Raw genomic sequence first — 27,699 nt, forward strand, 5'->3', positions numbered from 1 at the left:
GCAATCAGTAGTGAAGGGTGTAGACCAATAGAGGCTTCCTTTGCCGTGTTTTCTCTCTCCTGCCCCACTTTCCCCCTCCCTTCAGTTCATCCTCCCAGGTCACCAACTGGTATCTAGTTCTGGGCCTCTGAAGTGACACACAATGTGAGTCAGTCATTTCTGACAATTGGGAAAGGCACTGAGTGAATCCTCTCTTGCCCTTTCACACTTGAGCAGTAGATCCTTGCAAGTCTGCCCTGGAACGAAAAGCATATTACACAGTTATTTTTATTTCAATGTACATTCGTACCTTGGAAGTTGAACGGAATCCGTTCCGGAAGTCCATTCGACTTCCGAAACGTTCGGAAACCAAAGCACAGAAGCTCCTGCAGCCAATTGGAAGCCACAAAATCCCCGTCGAACGTTCGGATTCCAAAGAACGTTCACAAACCGAACAGTCACTTCTGGGTTTTGATCGTTCGGGAGCCAAAATGTCTGAGTACCAAGGCGTTCGGGATCCAAGGTACGACTGTATAACGTTGGGAAAAGATTAAGGTATTGAGCATTCCTCTCCCTCTTGCCTTTTCATACTTGTACAATAAATTATCAAATTACAGACAGGCATCTGGCCTCTGTGGGAGCCTCAATATTGATAAAAAGAGTCTGTGGGCATGACCTCAACAGTGCCATCATTCTGACTTTGCAAGTGAAAGAGGGAGCCTGAAAAACTGAAGACCCACAGCCTACATTTGAAGCACATGATCTCCCCCCAAAGAATCATGGGAACAGGAGGTTCTTAAATGCGCTGGGCACTGTAGCTTTGTGGGTAGAAACTACAGTTCTCCTCCATATACCTACCCAAGATACTCTCTGGATACACAGCTCAATTTGCCATCAAGTCAATGAAATTGGTGGTTACAACAGAGAGGGTCTTCTCAGTGGTGGCCCCCTGGTAATAGAACAGCTTTCCCACAGAGGCTAATCTGGCACCTTCTTTACAGCACCAGCTGAAGACCTTTTTATTTACACAGGCCTTTTAAATTTGTATTTTAAGCCAAACTAAAAAGTATTTATTCTGTCCTCCCTAGGGAAAGTTTTATGTTGTTATTTTTACTGTGCTGTTTTAAGAATTCTATTCTGTATTTTTAGATATTTCATGATTGTTTTGTAAGCCGTACATAAAAATACATTGAGGGCAGGTCATATGGATTAATAATGAAAATTAGGGATGGGGGAGACATCTGATTCAGTTTGCATTTAAAGGCAAACTGAAATTCACACTTGTCCAAATTTTGAAACCCGGTTCCTTCAGCCAAGCAATGTCTACAAAAATCTATATACTGGAGTGAAAATGCTACATATTGGTGAAAACAGCACACAAATATTCATTATTTTAGGGGAAACCGCTTTGCAAGAATATTGCATATTAGGCAAAATTGCTTACAAACATGTTTCACAGCAGAAATGTGGATAAACATGCTGATGAATTTTCACAAGGATTTCTTTTTATTAAAAAATGCAAACGGCTGTGGAAATGTGGAGAATTTAGGAATGGAAGAAAGGGAAACAGAATCCAAAATGACAGATTAGCTCAGGCTTCCTCAAACTAGGCCCTCCAGATGTTTTGAGACTACAATTCCCATCTTCCCTGACCACTGGTCCTGCTGGCTAGGGATCATGGGAGTTGTAGGCCAAAAACATCTGGAGGGCCAAGGCTGAGGAAGCCTGCATTAGCTCATCCATTATAAACAACACCTATAGGCAGCTGCCCCTTCCAGAATATAAAAAATGCACTACAAACAAAAACATTTTAGCCCCTTCATTATTATTTTGCATTCTTTTATTATTATTTATTAGGTTTGTATACCACCCTATACCTACAGGTCTCAGGGCAGTTCCCAAGATAAAAATCACAAGATAAAACCAGAAAACACATAATCAAAATAAAAACAAAAACAACCCAATAACACCCCCACCCAAATGTGGTATATGGTTGATGCCAGTCTGGCACCGGAATATACAGATGGTTTACATCCATGGTTTATCTGTCATTGTAGTATCTAGTGCAGGGGTGTCAAATTCAAATTCATCGGGGGCCGCATCAGCAGTTTGGTCACCCTCAAAGGGCCGGTTCGAGTTTGAGTGTCTTCAAAGCCCATGACACCTTTAACAGCTGGATTAAGTAATGCAGAGCTTCTGGCTCATGGAACACTACACCTTGATTTCATTTGAATACATATATGAATATAAAAATTGTTTCCTGTTTGGCTTGGTGTTTAAGTTACACAAGATGTGCAGGTTTTAATTTTTCTCATTCCCCAAATTTTAATCGAGCATTTGTTTGGATTTTTTCCCCTTTGCTACCTACCCTAAACCTTTGAGGAGGGCGGGAACTGATGGCCGGACCCTGTAATAACATTGAGGAACAAATTGCATGAAATAAACCAATTCCTTATCAGCGTTTTTCCCATATATAAACCAATATAAACCAATTCCTTATCAGCTTTTTTTCCTTATATAAATTTTTGCAACACGCACCCTGCGGAAGCTGCACCTGACGTTATTTACGTATCGAATTTGCTTTTGAATCGCGAATCCCCAGAGGCAAAGGATGCTGTTCATTGGGCAGCGCGGAAACGCGCCTAAAGAAATAAATAAAGGAAAGCAAAGCAAAAGCACGCTTCCCCAAGTATTCACAGGGCGCGCTCCTGAAACACAAGCGCGCTCTCAGTCTCCCTCTCTCCAACGCGCGCGAAGCCGGCTCTGCCCTTTTCCGCGTTCCACCTCACGCAGGCGCGCTGCGCTCCCGCCGGGACTTATTTCACCCCGGCGAGCCCGAAAAGAAGTTGAGAGCAGCGGTGGCAGCCTCCCATATCCAACCCCGCCCTCGCCATGTCAAATAAGTCTCGGCTAGGTAGCTGGAGGAGGGGGAGGTCTGCGCCTGCGCAGAAGGGACCCAAGGCGCCCTGCACGCGCGCCGCAGCCCAAGCTTCCCTCACAGATATATATAGACCAGGCTACACGGGCCACATGACGAGGTCTCGCGGGCCGGATTCGGCCCGCGGGCCTTGTGTCTGACACCCGTGATCTAGTGAATATGAAAAGAATGAACTTCTGTCCAGTTGAAGCGACTCAACAGTTTAAACTACCAGATGACATGTAGTCACGATAAGCGTTCCTCACCCTATGGAGGCTGTGGTTAATGAGTCAGAAGGCTACTTCCTGCACCAATCATAAACCCACAAGGCCCAGCATTTATATGATTGTGATCAGGTAATATGTTGTGTGCTTGCCCCCTGTAGACTGCTGTTGAAGCTGGAAATGGGTGCAATGTAAATACAACAATCTCTCATCAATAGGAAAGTTGAACTGTTTGCTATAGAGAGTAGGGAAACTAATTGACTTGTTTCATACCAAACAATGGAGTATAATCCCATCCTTGAACTTTGCCCCAGCTATTCAGACTTCTGTTCCGTGCACCAGCCTTCAATTTCTTTTCTCCAATGGCAGGGTTGCTATGTGTCCTCTTTTTCCAGGACAGGTCCTCTTTCTCATCGGTATGTAAGATTAGAGATGTCATAGCAACCCATAGTTAAAAATAGGAGTCAGAAAATGTGTCCTCTTTTCTTGCTCTTCTAAATATGGCGACCCTACCAACGGGGCTTGCACATTCACTTGTTGTGCACCAGAGTCCTGCAACATTTCTGTTTTGGCATTTTGACCTTGCATCTCATTCAACTTCTTTGCTCTTGTGCTTTTTTTAGGAGTGCTGTAGTACATATATGTACAGAGAGCGAAAAATGGGCAAGTGAAAAAGGCTTGCAGCTTGAAGTGGCAATGCCTCCTAGCGAGTAAACCCAATCAGCAGACACCTTGCTACTTGAAAATCAGACAGGAGAGTTGGCACAGTACTAGATAACTGTAGAAAATTTAGTCATTCTCTGCATGATTGATACAGCACCAAGGTATTATTGCAACCAAGTATAATACTATTTGTGGAATAGTGGGTTAAACCACAGAGCCTAGGACTTGCCAATCAGAAGGTCGGCGGTTTGAATCCCCGCGACGGGGTGAGCTCCCGTTGCTCAGTCCCTGCTCCTGCCAACCTAGCAGTTTGAAAGCATGTCGAAGTGCAAGTAGATAAATAGGTACCGCTCTGGTGGGAAGGTAAACGCCGTTTCCGTGCGCTGCTCTGGTTTGCCAGAAGTGGCTTAGTCATGCTGGCCACATGACCCGGAAGCTGTATGCCGGCTCCCTCGGCCAATAAAGCGAGATGAGTGCAGCAACCCCAGAGTCGGTCACGACTGGACCTAATGGTCAGGGGTCCTTTACCTTTACCTTTAAAATACTATTGACATTTTCTTTTCATTATTCAATAAATCTGAAGACAGACAGCTAATCCACTGTGGTTTATTGTAGCTCCTTATGAGATTCAGCAACGTCTGGTTTTAAAAGTGAGATAACAAACCAAGGCAACATATATTATATTTCTACAAATATCTTGTTCCCACCAAGCGTGTCTTTTGAAAGTAAAAATAGCACCACAGTTGGAGTGTGTGCACACAGATGCAGACATTTATTTTTTGGAAATATCTATAGACTGTAGTTTCATAAAAAATACAGCAAGGCAATATACAGCATACAAAATTACTATAAGATTTTTTTAAAAAATCATTATAAACACCATTTTTAAAAAATCAATAAATATAGGTTGGTAAAAATAATTTCACATTGCAAAGGCTTGTCTGAATATTACAATTTTAGGAGAAGTATAAAAGAAGGCAGGAGCGTTTCCTGTTGATCCTCTCTTGGCAAGGAGTTCCACAGGACAGGATCTGCAACACTGAAGGCAGTAAACCTATGAATGACATCTGTGACAAAATATTCTCTATTGAGTCCTATGTTGAGTTGGCTTCCAGAGAGTGCTGCATCTACTTAAAGATCACATGGTATATTTTCTGACACATTTTGTTTTGGGGATATGAGACACAAAACTTCCCAAGCATAGCCACTCTAATTGCAAACAGTCAGCAGCCTGTAGCAACATCTTGTTCTAAAGGGACTCTGATATAAAGCTAGTAGCCTTACTAAGATGAAAGCTGAGTGAAGCCCATCAGGGGTGGCTGAATTAGTCATGCTTTGTCCTGAATGTACATCTCACAAACTAGCCAGTTCCATCATTGACGAGGGCTTAGCAGGCATCGCATATCGGAGCTTCTTCCAAAACCTGGAATTTAAAGCGAGTGACTTCTCTTCTTTCCATTTCACCACGTGGCTTGGTGAAAGAAGTTTCAAAGACTTGGGCAAGAAATCAAAGTCACGAATAGGCATATATTCGATTAGTATCACTTTAATGTTCTTTTCAACCAAGGCCTTGTGAAGCCCCGTTTCAAGTTCGAACATGACTTTGTCGGAGATGTAGTTCTTACTCAGTATAATGATTAATCTTCTACTCCTGTCAATATATGACTGGACATCATCGACAGCAGCTGCAGGCAGAAGAGGGAGCAGTTATAATGGAAACATCTGAAATAGCATTGGTCTATTAATACATTACATGAATTACAAACATGAGAGGCCTGTGGAAATGTGCTAATGCTGTCTCTTCTGCCACAAAGCAGCATGGAAAAGTTTGAAGTGAATTATTTCTAATTTTAGAATACAGATTATGTATATATTTTGTGTGTGTGTGTGTGTGTGTGTGTGTGTGTGTGTGTGTAACAATATAACTATATAACTATGGGTCGTATCACATTTTACAGCTGGAGAACACTGAGGCACAATAATAAGTGACTAGCCCACAATTAGGCAGCGAGTTCATGACAAATAATTCTTTAGCAAAAAATCCAGTAAACGGCAATAGTGAGCGATTCTGGGCATGTGCAGAATGCCTTTCACTCACAACCAAGCAATTTCATCCTCCTCCCCCCCCCCATCCCACACTTAGAATTAAGTTTTCAACTAAGAAGTCTATTTTCAGCATCAGGACAGAATCCTGGAGTCAAAGAAGAAAAAGGCAGGTTGCAAACACTTTAAAGGGCACCAGTTGTTTTCTTTTGCCCTTGATGAACTCTGCACAACTCTAATGTGATGTTCTGAGGTCTCTGAGAAACTGTGAGGAAATGACTTCTACGAAGGCAGGAAGGCATGTGGGCATGTAAACGGCAGAACCTCATAGCTGGTCTGCAATATTATTAGAAGCAACTCATTCTTCCTTTAAATCAACACCACTTGTTAACCAAACAATAAAACCGTCACCTACTGTGGTCACAGATTCTTGTTTGGCACAGAGCAATAAACCACCAGCACTGCTCTCCAGCAAAACAAACATCTGTGTCAGCCTTAAGGTTAACAAGGCCAAGGACTCGCCCCTTCTCTGGTAGGCTTCCCTCCCCCTTCCGTTACAGAAGGACAAGATATTACATCCCCCCCCCCCGATAACAAACATTTCAGCTAGCAAGGCACTGCCCCACCTCCAAGAGGAGGCCACCCATTGGCCAGTATGAATTGAAGCAGCTGGCGGGAGCTTGAGCCGGCCACCCGGGCAGCCAAGGCCAGCCACCCGGTAAAAGGGCTAAGCGTCCATTTTTCCTCAATCTGAAAAGCGCCTTAGAATAATGCAGCGGAAAGAAAAGGCATTTCTCTCCTCCAAAATTTTAATATATCTGTCAGATCTAATGTAGTAGGGGACTCCTGTCTGTCAAAATTGATAATACTGGGTGGTCCAGCTCAGTATATGGCGGTTTCATATGTCCAACGTTCTCTCTGGACCTCAAGGACGATGGGGGAAGTAATGTGAATCAAAGCCCAATAGCAGAGAGTTGAAAACATACAAGCTGATAAGGCTATTTCTTCCAGCAAGAAAGAGTTCGGGTCCAGACTTCTAAAATGATTGGTTCCCTTGGCAAAACATGAGTAAAGGGGACAATATTAAGTCATCCCACACCCATGCAAATGATATTGTTTTTATTCCTTTGTAGACGCAATCTGTTTATTTCCAAACAACTCAGCAAGCACAAAGATGAGTTTGGCTGCTTAGTCATGCAGCCCATAAGGTAGAAAAAATATACATTAACTTGACCTTGGTTTGAATTGTGAAAATACTGAAGTCAGTTGGATCCAAGTCAGAGTTCATTACAAATCTGAAAATTATGAGCAACTAGATTTGACTTATAAATAGATTAACAGATTTCTTCTAACATAGCTCCTAACTGCTCAAGTACACCTTGCATGGCTAAATTCTGCTACAAAACATCCCTCATTTTAGTATGCATTTTAATTTTTCAAAAAAGAATCAGGGTTAACACCCATGAAAAGGGGTTATTGGTGCTGTCCTTTTGCCCTGTATACCTGAAGGAGCATCTCCATCCTCATCGTTCAGCCTGGATACTGAGATCCAGCTCCATGGGCCTTCTGATGGTTCCCTCATTGCGAGAAGCGAAGTTACAGGGAACCAGTGGCACCCGCTCTGTGGAACGCCCTCCCATCAGATGTCAAGGAAATAAACAATTATCTGAGTTAGAAGACATCTGAAGGCAGCCCTGTATTGGGAAGTTTTTTGTTTGTTGTTTGCTGTGTTTGATGTTTTAATTTGTTGGAAGCTGCCCAGAGTGGCTGGAGCAACCCAGTCAGTTGGGCGGCATGTAAATATATTATTATTATTATTATTGACAATTTTTGCATATTGTCAAAAACTACTCAGTAAGACAGTTACAACACATCCACCTACCTCCTCCAGGAGAGATATCCCGTTCAAAGATACACAGTTTGTATCCAAAATGATTTTCTAATATTGTGGGCAATATGTTCAGTGCAAATTTTCTCTCTTCGTCACATATGGGTACACAGTCTTTCAGGTAAGACACAAATGCATCATATAGTTTTCCATCTGAAAAAAATTAATTCACCCGTGAAGTATTTATGTGTTCTGCCTATTTTTAAAAAGACATTCCTTGTGCAATTACTGGAACTAATTGTGCACCTCCTGCAATTCTTGAAGGTAGCCACTTATCCTTCATTCCATGCAGCCTAATAAACTGAAAGGTCCTTCCCGTCGCAACCGGGGAATGCTGCAACAGAAAAGCTTAAAAAGCAAATACAACCCTGTCTGCCTCCCCAACCAAGACCTACAAAATTCATTTTTGCTCAGGCAAAACAGCTCTCCACCCACCCCACCCTAAACCAAACCTTACTATGTTTTACCTCCAATCGTTTCATCCTTCCCTGTGACATCTCTGTACAATAAAACAAGGTCAACTTTGAATATCACAGACAGAACGACCGCAAGAACAGAAACAAGGGAAAGCAAGATCACTGCGATAATTCCAGGGGTAAAGACCCGCAAGGGTATGTCTCGATTCGTTTCTGGAAAACAAAAGGAGGCAACACACGATTGAGACAGAGCCCTCCAAATAAGTACTCTTCTCAAGAAAAACTGCAATAAGTCTATCCCAAGGGTAGCCAACATGCCCCTGCCACCACAGTGTTGCTTCACTACAGTTCCCATAACCCCCCTGGCTGAGGCTGATGGGAACTGGAGTTTAACAACATCTACAGGGCACCACATTGGGGGGCCCTGGTCTATAATGATGCCGGAACACTCTTCTATTAAGTGTTTGCCCAGTATGTTTTTAGGCAGAAAAAGGGAAAACACATGTTGTCGTGCCTCTTGTTTCTGCCCCAAGGTGTAATCAGGATCCTATGATCTAAGCCCTGTTTAGGGAAGTTTTTTATGTTTGATCTTTTTTGTGTTTTTAATGTTCTGTTGGGAGCCGGGGAAACCCAGCCAGATGGGCAAGGTATAAATAGTATATTATTATTATTATTATTATTATTATTATTATTATTATTATTATTATTATTATTATTATATGATGATTATCTATCCTCAATTTGTGAGCTCATGCTTCATTTGCTCTCAAACTCTAACAAACTGAGCCCCATGAAATCCATTTGTTCTTGTTCATTTACACTCAACATCCAAGAGGCGACCAAAGTGCCCCCCCCAAAAAACCCCATGTTTGTTGAGATAATGTGATTGTGAGGAGGAGCGTTTGAAAGAGAGAACTGGTGGGTGCTTAACACTTTCCCCCCCTCCCCACCAATTCTTCCTGACAAGCTGTCTCCACAGCAAGACTGCAGGAGTCAAAATGTCCAGCTGGGGGGAAAGCATGTCTATTACAATCTCAGACCAAGATCGGCAAGAAAAAGTAGCAGCCCTGTATGTCTTTGCCACTACAAATGTTGACCTGTGCTGAGACATCCGGCACTAGTCTGTTTCCTGGATCACACCAACACCAGGATGCTAGATCCAATTAGGGAACGATCACCAATTTTGTCAGCTAAGAGAGAAAGCCACGGGCAGAAACATAGAATCATAGAATTGAACAGCTGAAAGGGACCACAAAGGTCATCCAGTCCAACCCACTGCAAGGCAGCGATTTTTGGCCCAGCATGGTGCTTGAACCCACAACCCTGTTATTAAGGGTCTCATGCTCTACTGACTGAGCTACCCTTGCCATTGCTATTTCCCACTTCCTTTCAAATAAGGTAAACTAATTCTAAAAGAAGGGAACACTCAATTGAGACAGAAATACTAAGTACTGTAGTATTGCACAAATTGTTGTCCTATCAACAATTTGAGCCCCCCCATCCAGAGGACTACTTCTTAGGCTTCCACATAAAAGCTCTGATTTTCCTTGCATAAGTGCTTTGCACTTCCGTTGTATCTGGTCCACAGATGGGCCCAGTTAATATTCTTTGTGGGTGCCAGGCATTAGATTAAAACCATACAGTACCTTTCTGCAGTGTAACTATTTGCCTTCCAGTGTAACCAGCTGCCACAAAATTGCAGGTGTATGAAAAATTGATGTCCGCCTCTTTAACGCTCTTGATCCACAACTGCTTCAAAGAATAGTTTTTCCCTTCTTCTTGACTGTTAGAAGAAAAGAAAAGAATGTGAGACATCTTTCATCGGTCAGCTTGATTCTTGTAATCTAATTTCAGGATACAAATCTTCAACGGCAGATCACTGAAGAAAGTCTTAGAATCATAGAATCGTAGTCCAACCCCCTAGAATGCAGGAATCTCAGATCAAGAATCCATAACAGAAGAAGTGCCCTTTGTGACTGAAGAACACTGTAGCAGTGTGCTACAGTAATTATATGAGAAATAAGCCACCCTCTCCAGCTAAATAAATCTTCTCATTGCAGCTTCATTGGGTACTTCCAAACTAGAGGCTGTGCCCAAAATTAGTAATGCTCAGAGTAGACAGATTGAAACGAATGGACCTGATTAACTTGGGTCTATTAATTTCAAGGGGCCCGCTCTCAGTATGATTAATGTTGGCTAGATATTTAGTGTGGCTTTTCTATGATTCCTTCAGTCACTGTTTATGGGTGAAGTTCTGTCATGCAGAGGGATGATCCTATCATAGTTCACACAATCTTTGCAAGGCACTGCTTTATAAACCCTTTTTATGATCTTTTATTTAGCCTGAGCATGATTTCTTTATCTCGCAGGGGGTTGACCTGGCTTGTGTGACGGAGACCTGGGTGCGCGAAGGGGCAACAGTTACCTTAAGAGAGATGGCGCCCCCGGGTTTCTCCGTCCTCCACCAGTCACGGACTGTGGGCCGGGGGGGAGGGGTGGCATTATTAATCCGGGAAGATTGTTCTTTCAGGGCTCTACCATCACCATCGATCCCCGGCATTGAATGTGTTGGCCTAGTGTGGGGCTCCGAGGAGAGCTTGGCTGTCTGGCTGGTGTACCGGCCACCTAGCGCACCAGCAGCCACCCTGTCAGGCCTATTGGAGGCGGTGGCCGGCTGGGCCTTGGAGTTCCCTAACCTATTGGTATTGGGGGACTTCAACATCCATGCTGATGCCACTCCCTCCTCACAGGCTCTGGACCTGGTGTCTTCCATGGCGACACTAGGGCTCTCCCAGTTTGTTTCGGGCCCCACACATCAAGCAGGCCACACGCTGGATTTGATCTTTGGTGCAGGTATAGATGTGATCATGTCTCCTTCGATGAAGGTGCCATGGTCTGATCACTACGCTCTGAAAGCCAGGATTGACTTTCCACCCCCACCCTGCTTAGGTGCCGAGCCGATGTGGGCTCGCCCGCAGAGGCTGATGGACCCTGATAGATTCCGCCAAGCCTTGCGGGACCTTGCTCCCCCTGGCGACTCATTGACTGAGCTTGTTGAGGGCTGGAATATCCAGCTCCTGGCAGCCATCGATGAGATCGCACCGAAGCGCCTTCTGCGACCCCGCAGAAACCGGGCTCCCTGGTTTACCGAGGAGCTCCGGAAAATGAAGCGGGACCTCAGACGGCTAGAGCGAGTATGGCGGGGTGCCCGTGACGGAGCCTCAAGAACATCTTATAGGGCTTTTATGAAAACCTATGAGATGGCGGTGAAGGCTGCTAAGAAGTCTTACTTCTCGGCCTCCATTGCATCCGCTAGCTCTCGCCCGGCGCAATTATTTAGTATAATCAGGTCTTTAACGTCCCTTGAAGGACAGCCAAATTTAAATAACAATTTGACACACGGCTGTGAGGCATTTGCGAGCTTTTTTGCGGAGAAGGTCTTGTTGCTCCGCCATGACCTCCCTGCCAATTTGGATACAATAAATGAACTGGAGGCCCCTCGACTGTCCTCGGGTCCAGTATTGGACCACTTTGACCGGATATCCCCAGCCGATGTAGACAGACTCCTCCGAGCTGGAAAGCCCACCACCTGTCCTCTCGACCCGTGCCCGTCTTGGCTGATTAGAGCGTGTCCAGACGAGGTGCGGGCCCTCCTGGGGGATATCATCAATTTGTCCCTTGGCACGGGGACATTCCCAGGGGAACTGAAGGAGGCAGTGGTGCGCCCGCTCTTAAAGAAAACATCATTAGATCCTTTAGATCTATCCAATTACCGCCCGGTTTCGAATCTTCCGTTCCTGGGTAAGGTGATTGAGAGAGCGGTTGCTGAACAGCTTGGTGGGTTTCTGGATGAAACATCGGCTCTGGATCCATTCCAGTCTGGCTTCCGCGCTGGTCATGGGACCGAGACAGCTCTGGTTGCCCTAACAGATGATCTTCGTAGACAGCTGGATCGAGGCGGGTCGGGGCTGCTGATTCTTCTAGATCTGTCAGCAGCTTTCGACATGGTCGATCATGAACTTCTGGACCACCGCCTTGCCGACGTGGGGATCCAGGGCACAGTCCTTCAATGGCTGCGCTCGTTTCTCTCTGGTCGGGGACAGAGGGTGGCGCTTGGGGGGGAATTGTCATCGCGCCACTCCTTGGTGTGTGGAGTACCTCAGGGTGCGATACTCTCCCCAATGCTTTTCAACATCTTTATGCGCCCCCTCGCCCAGCTTGTCCGGAGTTTTGGGCTGGGTTGCCATCAGTATGCCGATGACACCCAACTCTATCTGTTGATGGATGGCCATCCTGACTCGGCCCCAGACACACTGACCAGATGTCTGGAAGCTGTGGCTGGATGGTTACGTGGGAGCCGGTTGAAGCTAAATCCTTCGAAGACAGAGGTCCTGTGGCTGGGACGGGACGATATGGGATTGGGGGGGCAACTCCCATCTCTTGCGGGGGCGCAGTTAGTGCCAGCACCGTCCGTTAAGAGTTTGGGTGTAATCTTCGACACCTCCCTTTCCATGGAGGCGCAGATTGCAGCTATAACAAAGGCGGCATTTTTCCATCTCCGCCAAGCTAAGCAGTTGGCTCCTTACCTCTCTCGCCCTGACCTAGCCACTGTGATCCACGCGACGGTCACCTCCAGACTGGATTATTGTAACTCGCTCTACGTGGGGCTGCCCTTAAGACTGACCCAGAAACTCCAGCGGGTGCAGAATGCTGCAGCGAGACTCCTTACGGGGTCTTCGCTGCGAGATCACATTCATCCGGTGCTATATCAACTGCACTGGCTCCCGGTGGAGTACAGGATCAGGTTTAAGGTGCTGGTTTTAACCTTTAAAGCCCTATACGGCCTTGGACCCTCGTACCTACGGGACCGCCTCTCCTGGTATGCCCCACAGAGAAACTTACGGTCTTCAAATAAAAATATCTTGAAGGTCCCAGGCCACAGAGAAGTTAGGCTGGCCTCAACTAGAGCCAGGGCTTTTTCGGCTGTGGCTCCGACCTGGTGGAACACTCTGTCACAAGAGACTAGGGCCCTGCAGGACTTGACATCTTTCCGCAGGGCCTGCAAGACAGAGCTGTTCCGCCAGGCCTTTGGCCAGGGCACAGCCTGACTCCCTCCCTCGGCAATCTTCGCGGAGCTCTGGCCCAATAGTGGCCAGTGGCTTGAACTTAATTAATTTTATAATGAATGATTTTAGAGCGTTGTTTGTGTTGTACTTTTGTATTGTTTTATTGTTGTTAGCCGCCCTGAGCCCAGCTTCGGCTGGGGAGGGCGGGATATAAATAAAATTTATTATTATTATTATTATTATTATTATTTATGGACTTTTTTTAAAAAAAACACAACCTATATACCACCTGTTTTGGACTGCTTACAAACTATACATTTAAAGCGAGAATCCTGAGAATTGTTAATGGTACTGGGAATTGCAGCTCTGTAAGGGAGTAAAGTACAGTTTCCAGGATTCTTTGCAGGGTGAATATTTGATTTATATGTGCTTTAAATGTACGGCGTGTATGCCGTCGTATTGCCATTTCCAGGCAAAATGGAAATACAGAATATTACATACAAAGTCCAAAGTAAAACAAAAACACTTAAAACCCACAATGGTTAACATCACAAGCTGGAAAATGCCAAGCTGAAGTGAGAGAGGTCTAGTGAAGTAACACCATGCAGGGATAGCCAATACGGTATCCTCAAGTTGTGGTTTGACTACAGCTCCCATCATTCCTTATCATTGGCCATGCTGGCCCAGGACTGATGGAGTTGTAGTCCAATAACATCGGACGGGAAACATGAGATACCACTGCCACAATGCTATAATATTGATTTTTTAAAAATCCTTTTCAGTATTGTTGCTGTTCATTTTTTTTTTATCTTTTTGTAAACCACTTTGAGGTTTTTTTGTTTGTTTTCATAATCAAGCAGTGTACAAATTTATTGAAAGAAGAATAAGAAGAAAAAGGAAAAAGAAGAAGTGTACCTTATCCAATCCAAAGACAGAGGGGAATCTATAACATGCCAAACCAGTTCACAGATAATGCAGACAATATGAACATTAAAGAAAGGTGGAAGAGACAGTGAGAGGAATGCAATAAACATAAATAGGCAGATAGTTGCAGAGAAGAGCGCAAAATTGAAAGCGATAATTTTGTTGTGTTATGCACCTTCCCAATCCTCTAGACACTTGGTTGAATCCAGGCTCAGGCTAAAGGTAAAGGTAAAGGGACCCCTGACCATTAGGTCCAGTCATGACCGACTCTGGGGTTGCGGCGTTCATCTCACTTTGCTGGCCGAGGGAGCCAGCGTACAGCTTCTGAGTCATGTGGCCAGCATGAGTAAGCCGCTTCTGGCGAACCAGAGCAGCGCATGGAAACGCTGTTTACCTTCCTGCCAGAGCAGTACCTATTTATCTACTTGCACTTTGACGTGCTTTTGAACTGCTAGGTTGGCAGGAGCAGGGACGGAGCAACGGGAGCTCACCACGTTGTGGGAATTCGAACTGCTGACCTTCTGATCGGCAAGTCCTAGGCTCTGTGGTTTAACCCACAGCGCCACCTGCATCCCATAGGCTCAGGCTAGCTACACACTAACCCATTTGTAGCACAAAAAATGTAGTTTTTCGTCAATCTGGAACAATCCATGTAAACGTCCTGCTTTCAATCTAAACTGATTCTAGATCCTGCCATGGACACGGCTGGCTATTAAACACCAGTTTGTGTCTGTCATACAAAGAAGCCCTATGGTTATATTTTATTTTAGCTGGTTAGGTAAGAATGCAAGGCAGAAAGCACAGGAAATCACAACATGCCAAAATGCCAAGGATTGCACTATATAAACATTGATACACAGTATTTTTCTACCAACATTACTTACTAATGGTATTCCATTTCACATGGCAAGTCGTTGTCCTCACAGCGACCTATCATGTCATCTTGGTGTGACCAATAAAGCAGAAAGTCTCCAACTACATTGTTAGAGTAACCTAAAAAAGCTGTGCAGTTGAGGATTTCCTTTTTACCTAAGCAGAACATGTTTCAAAATTAATAATTTAGGGGGCCTTTAATAAATACACCCAATTGTTATTAAAGCGGAAATGATTGCCTAATTTGTTTTTATTTATTTGTGAAATTTCTGGCCCACCTTCCACTGTGTAGGCCCAGGGCAGGAATACAAACATTCCTAAAACTATACAACTAAAACCCCACAGGGTGGTATCTAGCTAAGTCATACTCAGAGCAGCATTTCCTCGATGACAGTGGTTTAAGTTCAACCACATTGTGCTCACAGCAGACCCATTGAAATTAGTGGACTTAAGTTTGTCATGTCCACTGAATTCAATGGGTCTACTCTGAATGTAACTAACAACCCACACCTTAAAAGCAAAGAGTCCTCCGGCTGCATCAAAACAGACAATAAACAATACCAGCCGAATGGCTCCATTAAAATCCTCACCCTTTCCCAAAGGCCTGGGAGCAGTTGCTTTGCTTCCAACTCCCATTATTTTGTAGTCCTATATTAAGGTTTTAAGGGTGTTTGCTAAAGTTTTTTTCAAGATTTCAGAAGGATACTGCCTCATGAGGAAACTGGTGTGGGTTGCCATCTACCACAGAGATGGAAGTGATATGCATTGTTTGGTTAAATATGCAGTTAAAAGTCTCCCATAAGCTTCTTGTGCTGGTAACAGCTATGAAAACTTGCACTCTACAGGGCCAACCAAAATGATGAATGAATTGTAAATAAATAATAATGGTTTGTTTAGGTTGTGGCAGTTTTGTGTTTCAAATCAACATAAGTCACTTTAAATTTATTTTGTAAAAAAAATTCTACCTGTAATACATGCATGCATGCATAATATGCAATAGGCAGTCCACAAGGTTCATGAAATACATCTACTCTGTCGCCACAGTGTATCTCAGGATGTAAGGTCTTACCCATCTACACATTTTGGGACAAATGTGGCAATGCCTGCTGTCTTCACTTGCACACCACACAACCGGCCCATACAACCACACACACTTACACAACTAGCCTTACAAAACATTCTCTCATTTTAGAGAAAGGAAGAGGTACCTATTTCCGTTAGGATGGTATAACTTTCGGATCCAATTAGCCCAGGCTTTGTGATTTCCTCAAGACCTTGGGGATGCAAAGAAGCACGTTACTTAAGCCACCCTTTCCCCTAGCAGTTCAGTCTAATGTTGACATATTTGAAATTGGGTGAAATAATGTTGTTGTTATAATTGTTGTTATATGATTTGAAGGTAATATTATTATTATTATTATTATTATTATTATTATTATTATTATTATCATCATCATCATCATCATTATTCACATAAATCCAGGGTTGGCAAAAAGTGCCTGATAGGAACCTGTCAGCTTACAGAGTGTTGATGCAACAAAGCAAATCCCCTGTGTTGCAGAACAGACAAAACTAGACCAACCAGAAGCAAAACGCAGCTAATAAAGAATGAGCAATAATCAATAATAATGTAGTGTTTCACAATAACAAATAGTACATACGTGATGTTTCAAAGTACAGTATTACCTTGGGTTTCAAACACTTTGGGTTACAGACTCCGCTAACCTCGGGTATAGTACCTTGGGTTAAGAACTTTACCTCAGGATGAGAACAGAAATCGCGCACCGGTGGCAGCGAGAGGCCCCATTAGCTAAAGTGGTACCTCAGGTTAAGAACGGTTTCAGGTTAAGAACGGACCTCTGGAACGAATTAAGTTCTCAACCCGAGGTACCACTGTATGTTAAATCAAAACAGTAAGCATAACCAGTCAATATAACAGAACATCGTGATTAAGGTCAGATGCCTTTAAACAGTCAATCAATGTCCTGTAAAAAAGCGTTGACAGGTGCTCCAGCAGAAAACAGAAGAACAGTTTTTCCGGATATACGCACTGTTTTGAAAATGAATCTTCATCAGCGATTAAAATGTCTACCTACAGGTACATCAAATAACAAAGGATCAGCAGACACTGGTACGTGTAAAGGCTGCTGATTCTTTGTTATTTGATGTACCTGTTGTTGTTGTTTTTTAGTCGTTTAGTCGTGTCCGACTCTTCGTGACCCCATGGACCAGAGCATGCCAGGCACTTCTGTCTTCCACTATTTTTTTATGTACCTATGTGGCCTTAATTGCTATGCACTTGTTTAAAGGCATCTGACCTTAATCGTGATGTTCTGTTATAGTGAGTGGTTACGCTTACTATTTTGATTTAATGTACTTTGAAACATCACGTATGTACTATTTGCTATTGTGAAACACTACATTATGATTGATTATTGCTCATTCTTTATTAGCCGCGTGTTGCTACAGAGTGTTGATGGCAGCTGAGCCTACAGAGAGGAGGCAGAGGGTCTCCAGAAACCAAAAGTTAGGCAGACTGTAGGCCCCTGCCATGTATTATCCACGCAAAATGGCCTCCACTATAGCCGCAAGCCCCATCTCCCTTGCTGTTTTTACACATGGGAGACCCTAAAAATCAAATGCTGAGTGAACAGCAGCATTGCTAAGCACTTAAAAGATTCAGAGCACAGCCACGTGCCACAAATGGGCATAAAATTGACACCTGCTAATATGTATAGGAGCTCCTGGGTAAGTTGAGATTTAACGGGTTTAATGCAAAGCAAACTACCATCTTTTTTTTTCGCTCCGCCTCTCACCTTCTTCCACTGTTAGTCCTATTGTTTTGGTAGCATTGTATCTCTTTCCTGCATGAACAAATGTCTTCACGCATGTGAAGTTTCCAGAATCTCCCGTTGTTAGCTCATCGATAGACCACTCCTCCTTTGTTTGAGGGAGCTTCCTGCAGTCCTGTTTAAAGTGGAGATGTTCCAAAAGGTGTCTTAGAAGCAGCATAAAACTTCAAAATACAGTACATGAACAAGTACGCAAACAATGTGGTGAGCCATTCCCTCCCCTTCCATTCTGCCTTCATTATCTTGCTCTAAAGAAACCATGGGTAGGCAACCTAAGGCCCGGGGGCCAAATCTGGCCAAATTGCCTTCTCAATCCGGCCCGCAGACGGTCCAGGAATCAGCATGTTTTTACATGAGTAGAATGTCTCCTTTTATTTAAAATGCATCTCTGGGTTATTTGTGGGGCATAGGAATTTGTTCATTCCCCCCCCCAAATATACTCCGGCCCCTCACAAGGTCTGAGGGACAGTGGACCGGCCCCCTGCAGAAAAAGTTTGCTGACCCCTGAGTCTAAACTGCTTGTCATGATAAATATTTCCTCACAACCTTATAGTTAGTTGTGTGCAGTGCTTTTTTCTGGAAAAGGAAGGGGAAACTCACTACAGTTTGTTTGTTTGTTTGTTTGTTTGTTTGTTTGTTGCAGATCCAGTAACAGTGCCACCCCTACCCCCACCCCACCCCAATTCCCAGGCAGTGACTAAATGTAAGATGTGATTAATAAACTGGATAAGAAATGGCCACAACTTTATTGATTACAGATATAGGTGGATTTTGGAGCGCATATCCGTTCCAGCCCTCCAGCCCCGCCCCTGACAAAAATTAATTATTATTTAATTTTTTAAAAGGTAAAGGAACTCAATTTCCAGAGAAAGCTGTGTTAATAAATACCTTGTACCATGTTATCTTGGCAACATTTGCCTTGTGGTATGTATCATTGCATTTCAGGTGATAGGTTCTTCCAAGAATTCCATGTATAGCAGATGACACGTGGTTGGCATTGAAGCAACTTGTTCTACTTCTTTGGAGGACAATCAAAGACCATTTCTTTGGATTGTGTTTTCCATTGCTGAGAGGAAGGAAGAATCGTGTGTGTGTGTTAAGGTGGCTTTCTATATTTTCTTACATTTATATCCCGCTTTCCTTCCATGAGTGGAAGGCCAGCCCAAGGCATATTTTGACACCTGAGGCAAACCACAAAATGGCGGCCCTCCCCGGCTAGTGGAAAAGGGGTGAGTGAAGATCTACATCAGGAACAAGGGTGTGAGGAGACCAGCAGCACCTCCTATTTGCCAAGAACCTGCTGTAGAGGTGGCAGTTGGGGAGGTCACCAAGGAGGCGGCAGATCCGGGCTCCAAGGACCACGCCACAGGCAGTGCAAGTGAGAAATGTATTCCTTGAAGGCTGGGTCAGCTGCCCCTGCAGATCCTGCTCCCTAGGTCGTCCCATCATGCCTCATGGGGTGGGTGAGCCAGCCCTAGAACCCATGACACATTAAAAGCCATTTTCGCAGACCAGTTCTCTCACAAGGACAAAACCATATTTGCATATGTAGTGGTACATTTGTAAATGGTTTTTTGGGCAGAGTTCCTGAATAAATCAGGCATTTAGGCCATTGAAAGTAGGAAACCAAAAGCAATGAACCAAAACAAACAAAATAATTCATAAATTAGGTGTTGGGGTGGGTGGGAAATTTGTTATTTTATAATAATAAGAATAATAGTAGTAGTAGTAATAATTTTGAGTTATTAGGTTGTTAACAGTCCTGCAATTTCAGATGAAGGGTGGTATAAAAATGCAATGATTGTGATAGCTCATCATTATCACAATACAGTGGTACCTCGGAAGTCAAACGGTATCCGTTCCAGAAATCCGTTCAAAATGTTCGGAAACCAAGGCACAACTTCCAATTGGCTTCCAGAAGCTCCTGCAGCCAATCGGAAGCCGTGTAAACCACGTTGGACATTCAGGTTCCAAAGAACGTTTGCAAACTGGAACACTCACTGGAACACTCAAGGCACAGAATCACATACTCGAGTGAGGTCTCTGTGACCTAATTTGCGACAGCCACAAGAGCCAAGGTGTCAGTAAAGGGGGCAGGAAGAAAACAACAAGCAGCAGCCCAACCCAAGATCTTTGGATAACAGTTACCTAACTTGACTTTCGCTCCTGGGTCATTTTTAGATTTAAAAAAGCCATCTGAAAACTGAATTGATAGATGCCACTGAGAAAATTACGTGGGACTCCAGACGGCCAAATAAAGCATTTTCTATAAGGCAAGGGTAGCCAAAGATGCCTCCCGTTTGAGCCCTTCAGTTGCTCAAAACAACCCAGGTCTCTGGCTCCTTAAACTCAGACCTAAGACTCAGCTATACAGCTGCAAACAAAATGTTTTAAGTGTGTTTTAAGTGCAATATGCAATGTGAACCCAGATGGCGATGGTGAGCCTTATGGAAAATTCAGTGTATTTTTAAGAATGCTTTATTACAAAAAGCATTTTCAGAGCAGTTTTTTAAGTGTGTAGAGATTCCACCTTAGTCTTCCTGCAACTCACCTGGACTCCCTTCATTACTGACCCTGCATTTGGATTATGTTTGGACCTGGACTGATTCCCTAGACCGATTCAACCTCAGTATGTTCTGGTCACTGCTGCACCATCATCCCAGCTCTCATTGGCCAAGAATTTTGGAAAGGAAACTTATGCCTCTCTGGACTGGCACCCAAGCCCTTGAGAGCAACCCTAGACAATAGCATCTATTTGCTTTCAAGTCCTATCATTCACACAGGAGAGTGTTCTGTGTTGTTGCTAGGCAGCAACATCATCAGTGTGTGTATGTGGTACAAAATCAATATCGTTTGCTCTGCACATTCAGGACCAATGGGAGATAGCTGGACTTTCCACAGTATGGATTTGGGTGAGGGAGCATCAGTCACAAAAACTCAGAGCAATAAAGAAATAAGATCCAAAATTCATGCCACAATAAACTTGATGGGTCGCCATGCCATGTAAATTTGGGTTTGTGGGTTGCCATCACAAAAAGGTTGGGAACTAACAGGAGACGATTTTGGCATTAAGCAGTATATAAATGAATAAATAAAATACAGTGGTACCTCGGGTTAAGTACTTAATTCATTCCGAAGGTCCGTTCTTAACCTGAAACTGTTCTTAACCTGAAGCACCACTTTAGTTAATGGGGCCTGCTGCTGCTGCCACGCCGCCGGAGCACGATTTCTGTTCTCATCCTGAAGCAAAGTTCTTAACCTGAAGCACTATTTCTGGGTTAGCGGAGTCTGTAACCTGAAGCGTATGTAAACCGAGGTACCACTGTAACTAGTTGCAGAATGGCATCCAAATGGACGCTTCTTGCATTGAGAGTAGCACTAAACCAGAAATCCCCATCTAGCTTTGTTTGGAGGCAGCCATGGGCCTCTTTGGCCCCTGCTGGAGCTAACTGTGCTGCATTAGTTCTGGTACTGGATCCAACCATTCCAGGCACTTCTTACCGCTAAAGTCCTCGTGTGGTTTGTGAGTGCCAGAAGCCAGCTCTTCTAGTGGAAACCATGCAGCTGCTGTCGCACGTGGATCGCCAAAGAGGTGCTACATAAGCAATCTGCAACGCTCTCAGTCCTGTATTTTCCACACATGTCTCTGCCACGCTCACCTTAAGGGTCAAACGGGGTCATCCCCTTGATGATCCAGGAAACATATTGCTTCAAGGAGTTGCCCAATCCAGAATGCATAACAGGAAAAGGCCCGCTTTCGGAAGAGGGGAAGCTGCTAGTGCTTTACTAACTGAGAAGGAACTGAAGGAACAACAACTCTTGACATTGTTGCCTTTCACTGATGTTCACAGTGTAGCAAGTCTCACTCCTGCTTTGAAACCACACCAAGATGCAGCTAGTAGCAATGTTGCTGAACTGTCAGCACCAGTTAAAAAAAACCTGTTCCATTTCGGCTAAAGGGTGGGAAGGCAGTGTGCTTGTGCAACAGCCGGGGACCCCTAAAGCCTTGCCCTGTTGCAGGGCTGGGAAGGGCAAGGGGATAAAAGCATTGATGCCTGCCTTTCTACATAACCAGCCTTTTCTCAGGAACTGGGTGGGGAGGGTGGGAGAGGGAATAGTAGAATCGTAGAGGTGGAAGGGGACCACAAGGGTCATTGCAAGATTTGGAGGGGGGAGGTGTCGGTCCAGAGTACCACCAAAAAAAAAAAAGCACTGAGAAGGTTCGAACTCTGGTGTTTCCAGGTACAGCAGGGAGAAAACCCAGCTAGAGGAAAGGCAGCTTCCTATGCAAATATGGACTGCTGTACATCTTCTTTGTGGGACGCGGGTGGCGCTGTGGGTTAAACCACAGAGCCTAGGACTTGCCGATCAGAAAGTCAGCGGTTCAAATCCCCACAACGGGGTGAGCTCCCGTTGCTCAGTCCCTGCTCCTGCCAACCTAGCACTTCGAAAGCATGTCAAAGTGCAGGTAGATAAATAGGTACCGCTCCAGCGGGAAGGTAAACGGCGTTTCCATGCACTGCTCTGGTTCGCCAGAAGCGGCTTAGTCATGCTGGCCACATGACCCGGAAGCTGTACGCCAGCTCCTTCGGCCAGTAAAGCGAGATGAGCGCTGCAACCCCAGAGTCGGCCACGACTGGACCTAATAGTCAGGGGTCCCTTTACCTTTTTACATCTTCTTTACGTGAAAGGAAGACCTGGCAAAACAGGCCACGGCCTCCAAACATCTCTGTATATACTCCTCTTGGTACATATTCCACCTACCTGGAATTACACATATAGTTTCCAGTGTCATTCAGCACAGCTGGCCAAAATTCCAAGTAAGTCCCGCTCAACTCAGTTCTGTTGTCTCCTTGAATCAATGTCCAATCTCCTCCTCTTTCCTTATACCAGTGCACAGCGTAGCCTCTATCTTGTTCCACCCCGGGACAGCAAATTGAAAAATATTCTCCTTCCGGAATGTTAATGATCGAGCGTATAGGGCAAAGCTGACCTTCAAAGTGTACACAAAGAAACAAATAAATGTGGCCTTTCTTAGAAAACAGGGGGGCAAAAGAGCACATCTCATTCTTGGAGCTATGCTAACACTAGCCCTGATGTGACCTAGCTTCATGAAACACAGACTGTCGTTCCACCTCTTTGGCCTGACTATTGAGACAGGAAACGGAGTATGCTGGCACTATTCAAACAAAACAAGAAGGCAATGGCAATGCAGCTCTGTCCATGCCCCTGTTTTTGTTTGTAGAGGATCCATGATATCTTGCATGTTTGTGCAATGCAGCATGAAGCTTCTAAGGAAGGGGGGGAAATGCACTAGTGTGTGGAAGATATGGTTAGCAGGGAGGGGTGAAGCTGTGTAGGTGCTTGACCAGTATTTGGAGGTTGTAATGGGTTAGATGAGGACCAATAAACAGGAAAGAGGTGCTGTGAATCAGTGGCAGCCACATCCAGGAGGTAGAAGGTGACCTGTTCTAGATGCACTTGCACTTCCCCTGAAAGAATAGCTTCATAGTCTGCAGGTAGGGACGCAAGTGGCACGGTGGTCTAAACCACTGAACCTCTTGGGCTTGCCAATCAGAAGGTCAGCAGTTCAAATCCCCACAACGGGGTGAGCGCCTGTTGCTCTGTCCCATCTCCTGCCAACCTAGCAGTTCGAAAGCATGCCAGTGCAAGTAGATAAATAGGTACTGCTGCGATGGGAAGGTAAATGGCGTTTCCATGCGCTCTAGCTTACGTCACGGTGTTCCATTGTGCCAGAAGCGGTTTAGTCATGCTACCCACACGACCCGGAAAGCTGTCTGTGGACAAACACCGGCTCCCTCGGACTGAAAGTGAGATGGGTGCCATAACCCCAGAGTCGCCTTTGACTGGGCTACCTTTTACCTAAATTCCACCTTGTCCCTGGAAGTCTATGCAGTCTCTCTTGCCAGATAAGGCTGGTTCATCACTTACAAAGGACCACTAGGGTCCGATCCACTGCTCCCTGGGCTTCCTTCCTGCATGAAGGATCAGGCCCTGGACAGCTGGGCCTGCTGATAAATAGTAGCTGGGAGATGAGCCAGATAAGGAACAGCTGGGGAAAGAGACAGCTCTTGAGTGAGGCCTTAGAGTGTTTTCTAACTTAGGAGCATGGGAAGATAGTTGTGGCTATTTATATGCAAGAAGAGAGGGACAGCAGACATGGACAGCAGATCTACTGATGTACACAAATTACAGGGGTAGCCTGGTTACTGTGATCCACACTCAGATAACCTCCAGTTTAGCTACTGCAATGCAATGCACTCTACGAGGGGCTGCCCTTGAAGAGGGTTCAGAATTTTCAGCTAGCGCAAAATGTAGCCACCAGAGTCACGTTGGGTCTGATGTTTCAAGACTTCATGGCACCAATCTTCAAAGATCTGTGCTAGCTGCCAGTTAACTACCAAACCCAGTTCAAGGTTTTGGCCCTGACATGTAACTCCCTAAACTGCTAATACCACTGCTAATAAACTCCCAAATACCAGAAGGACCCACTTCTCCATATATCAACCTGTCCATGGCTTGAGACCTGCTTGGGAGGGCCAGCTGGCAGGCCCAGGCCCAGGAGGTCTCTAACACACCAGAGGGACTTCTTGGTAACAACCTCACAGTTGTGGAATGCACAGCCCCAAGAGGGTTGGGTTGGTGCCAAAACTCTTTAGGCATCTTCTCATCGGTAGCTCCCAAAGTTGGGTCTCCAGCTGGTTTTGGACTACAACTCCCATCGTCCCTAGCTAGCAAGACCAGTGGTCAGGGATGTTGGGAATTGTAGTCTGAAAACAGCTGGAGACCCAACTTTGGGAAACACTGTTCTAATCATTGCCTTTTTCATAGGGCATCTTTATGTAGAAGTAGATAGCTTATGGAAATTGGTTTTACTTTACTGCATCATTTATTTATTTATTGGTTTATATATTGTTGAACGCTGTCCAGAAGATCCTCGGACGAAGGGTGGGATATAAGGTTTTTTTAAAATAAAGTTCGAACTACGCAGGGTGGTTGGAGGGAGAAGCGCACACAACTCAGTATCAAAGGTTAGTCATACCCAGAGAAACCCACTGACTTTAAGTTATTTACCAAATCCACTTATATCAAGGATTCTGCTCTAAGTATCACACCCCACACTGTAATTCCTGAGAAATAAAAATGTGTGCTTTCAGTGAAAATGACATTTACCAATAGTAGAACCAATACACTGAAGGACAGTGAGATTACTGAGTAACCACTTTGCATTTACAGTTGGTTTTTTAATTAACGTCTGGAAATGTTTCTGGGAGCTTTGTATGAGGATCCAGAAACAGTGACTTATCTTCTATACTTGGAAAAATTGAGTTATACTTACCTAGGCTGGCACAGATAAGAATCATCAGCAGGAGAACAGACAGATTTCCAACATACATTTCAAAATTAATTTGAGTTGCACCTTCTTTTCTGGAAAAAAAAAAGAAAAGTAAAAGCTAGAGGCTTTGATTTTAAAAGCAGAGTAGGATTTGCAGGCCGTTTGATTCGTCATTAGAGGTTTTTATCTAAGGATATGAGTAATATGAGAAACAACTAAAACTGGAGGGTTAAAAAAAACGGGAAAGTTATTACTACATAAAAAAAGGAAATATTTGCATATTTGGGTATGACTCATTTCGTATTGCTCATGGCTTAATGATTTTGCTGAATACTGTGAATTACTATCACATTCTAGATATGCCTTCTAGATTTAGAGATTAAGCACACTGACCTAGATGCCAGCTGGGTCCTAAAGCTGCAATACTAAGCATCAAGTCTATCTACACTGAAGGTCTTTAACAATGGCCGCTCATTATTCTCCCGCTTTAAGCTAAATAATTTTCCATGCCGCAGAAGCTACATCCTCCCATCTTCTGTCATATCAGTGGTTAGAGTCTTGGACTAGGGACCTGGGAGACCAGGGTTCAAAACCCCACTCAGCCGCAAAGCTCAATGGGTAACTTTGGGCCAGTCACTGTCTCTGAGCCTAATCTACCTCACATGATTGCTTTGAGGATGAAATGGGGAGGTGGAGAATTGCACTCCGAGCTCCTTGATGGAAAGGTGGCGGGAAAATAAAAGAAGGAACTGTGCAGACATGTGCCTGGATCCCATGGACACAACAGCAACAGTCTAGAAGTACCGTTAGCCCCTCTACCTGCTAACTTGGGCTGCTTTCAGATGGTGTCTGCTGTTTTGTGAGTGAGCGTCGAGGAGAGAGCAGCAAAATCAGCAAAATCCCAGTTGACACAAAGTCATATCATTTCTCCGCAAAAAAAAGAGAAAGAAAAGAAATTGCAGGAGCCTTGTAACCTACCTGGAAACTCTGTGCAAAAGCAAAATCAGGAGAAATGCTCAAATTAGCAAGTTGCCTGGAAGCAACAGCAATGCAAATCTTTCCTGTGTAAGCAGAAGAAAAGTCCTACTGAGCGCAATGGGTAAGCATGTTTAGGATTGGGGCCGCAGATTTCAATGGGTCTTAATCCCCACCTTCCCCCCCCCCAAAAAAAACCCCAAACTGTACAGTATTGCGCAGCATTTTGATTGCAAAGCGCACGACACGTCAGCTACTACCACTTGCGCGACCATCTAACCGAGATTGCAAGAGGGGGGGAATCGTCCCTGCGAGAACTACGTGCGCCTTACCTTGCGGGAACCAAGCGGACTGGAGAATGGGGAGTGAACGAGGGAGACGCGGCCAGCTCCTTCCTACCGAAAACTTAGCGCGTCGCTTGGAAGGCAGACATAGCAACAAAAAACAAAACCCCAGCAGCAAAGGGAGAAACGGTTGATTCTCCTCCAAACCGTTGATTTGCGTATCTAGGCGATGCAAGCCGGCAGGGGGCTCCGTGATCAAGGCGGAAGAGGGAAAAGAAAGGATCGGGTCCTAAATCTTTGTGGGGGGGGTTATTCTTTTTTTAAAAAAAGAAAGAGGCGGCAGTGTTGAGGTTTAGGCTTGCTTGGAAGTCCCGCCCTGTGACCCAGATGCGCGCGCGTGTGCGCAGCAACCGCAGCTGGTTACACGCTAAGGAAAGTATTCGGGTTGCCCTGCGAAGCGAGGAAATTCCCAGGACGAAAGGTTCAACTGCTGCTGCTGCAATGCAAAGAGAAGCGCGCGGCACCTTGGTCTCCTATGCTGGGGGGGGGGGGGGGGGAGCCAATGCATTGCCTTCAGTTTCTAGTTAATGCAGGTGTTGCTTTAAACCACACGACGGCGCTGTTCTCTTGCAAGCTAGCCAGCAGTTGCTTGTAAGTCTCTTTGAAGAAGTTAACTCCCCCACCAACTTTAATAAAATAAAATAAAATATTTGGGGGGGATAGTAAACCCTGCCTCACATAATCAATCACATGATGCGGCACACACAAACTATTTGAACGGCAATATCCTTCAATTTTGGGGGTGACCCCTTCAAATATTTTATTAAAGGTAAAGGGACCCCTGACCATTAGGTCCAATCGTGGCCGACTCTGGGGTTGCGGCGCTCATCTCGCTTTATTGGCCGAGGAAGCCAGTGTACAGCTTCCGGGTCATGTGGCCAGCATGACTAAGCTGCTTCTGGCAAACCAGAGCAGCACACGAAAACGCTGTTTACCTTCCCACCAGAGCGGTACCTATTTATCTACTTGCACTTTGATGTGCTTTCGAACTGCTAGGTTGGCAGGAGCAGGGACTGAGCAACGGGAGCTCACCCTGTCACGGGGATTCGAACCGCCGACCTTCTGATTGGCAAGTCCTAGGCTCTGTGGTTTATCCCACAGCACCACCCGTGGGGGAAGGCAAGCGGACCTCAGCCCCTAGGAGTTGGCTCCTATGCCCCCCTCCAGTCGGATTTAGG

The 27,699-nt window shown here is 44.9% G+C and overlaps 1 protein-coding gene across 3 annotated transcripts; it reads right to left on the reverse strand.

Annotated features, from left to right (window-relative positions):
• Nucleotides 1–4,526: 4,526 nt before the first annotated feature.
• Nucleotides 4,527–26,998, reverse strand: IL18R1 (interleukin 18 receptor 1). 3 transcript variants are annotated; one of them, XM_083610754.1, is made up of 12 exons: nt 26,510–26,964; nt 26,181–26,263; nt 25,206–25,294; nt 22,610–22,838; nt 18,734–18,911; nt 17,810–17,960; nt 16,202–16,267; nt 15,005–15,149; nt 9,777–9,913; nt 8,182–8,343; nt 7,709–7,867; nt 4,527–5,468 (listed from the first exon to the last, which is right to left on the reverse strand). In XM_083610754.1, the coding sequence occupies exons 3-12, from the start codon at nt 25,261–25,263 to the stop codon at nt 5,137–5,139; spliced, it is 1,617 nt and encodes a 538-aa protein (XP_083466880.1). In that variant the 5' UTR covers nt 25,264–25,294; nt 26,181–26,263; nt 26,510–26,964; the 3' UTR covers nt 4,527–5,136. The 3 variants fall into 3 exon arrangements, with proteins under 3 accessions (XP_083466880.1, XP_083466879.1, XP_083466881.1); XM_083610753.1 differs by lacking the exon at nt 26,181–26,263 and having other exon boundaries at nt 26,510–26,998; XM_083610755.1 differs by lacking the exons at nt 26,181–26,263; nt 26,510–26,964 and adding an exon at nt 26,022–26,090.
• Between the last annotated feature and the right edge of the window lie 701 nt (nt 26,999–27,699).

This window comes from Podarcis filfolensis (assembly GCF_964270895.1).
Source record: "Podarcis filfolensis genome assembly, chromosome: 4".
NCBI lineage: Eukaryota > Metazoa > Chordata > Lepidosauria > Squamata > Lacertidae > Podarcis > Podarcis filfolensis.

Excerpts from the sequence above, each read along its gene's own strand:
- IL18R1 (XM_083610753.1), bottom strand. The coding sequence starts at position 25,263 with ATGTATGTTGGAAATCTGTCTGTTCTCCTGCTGATGATTCTTATCTGT. Across the intron at positions 18,912-22,609 it reads AACTATATGTGTAATTCCAG|CAATGGAAAACACAATCCAA; the intron begins GTAGGTGGAATA and ends CCTTCCTCTCAG. Across the intron at positions 7,868-8,181 it reads GAAGGATGAAACGATTGGAG|ATGGAAAACTATATGATGCA; the intron begins GTAAAACATAGT and ends AATTTTTTTCAG.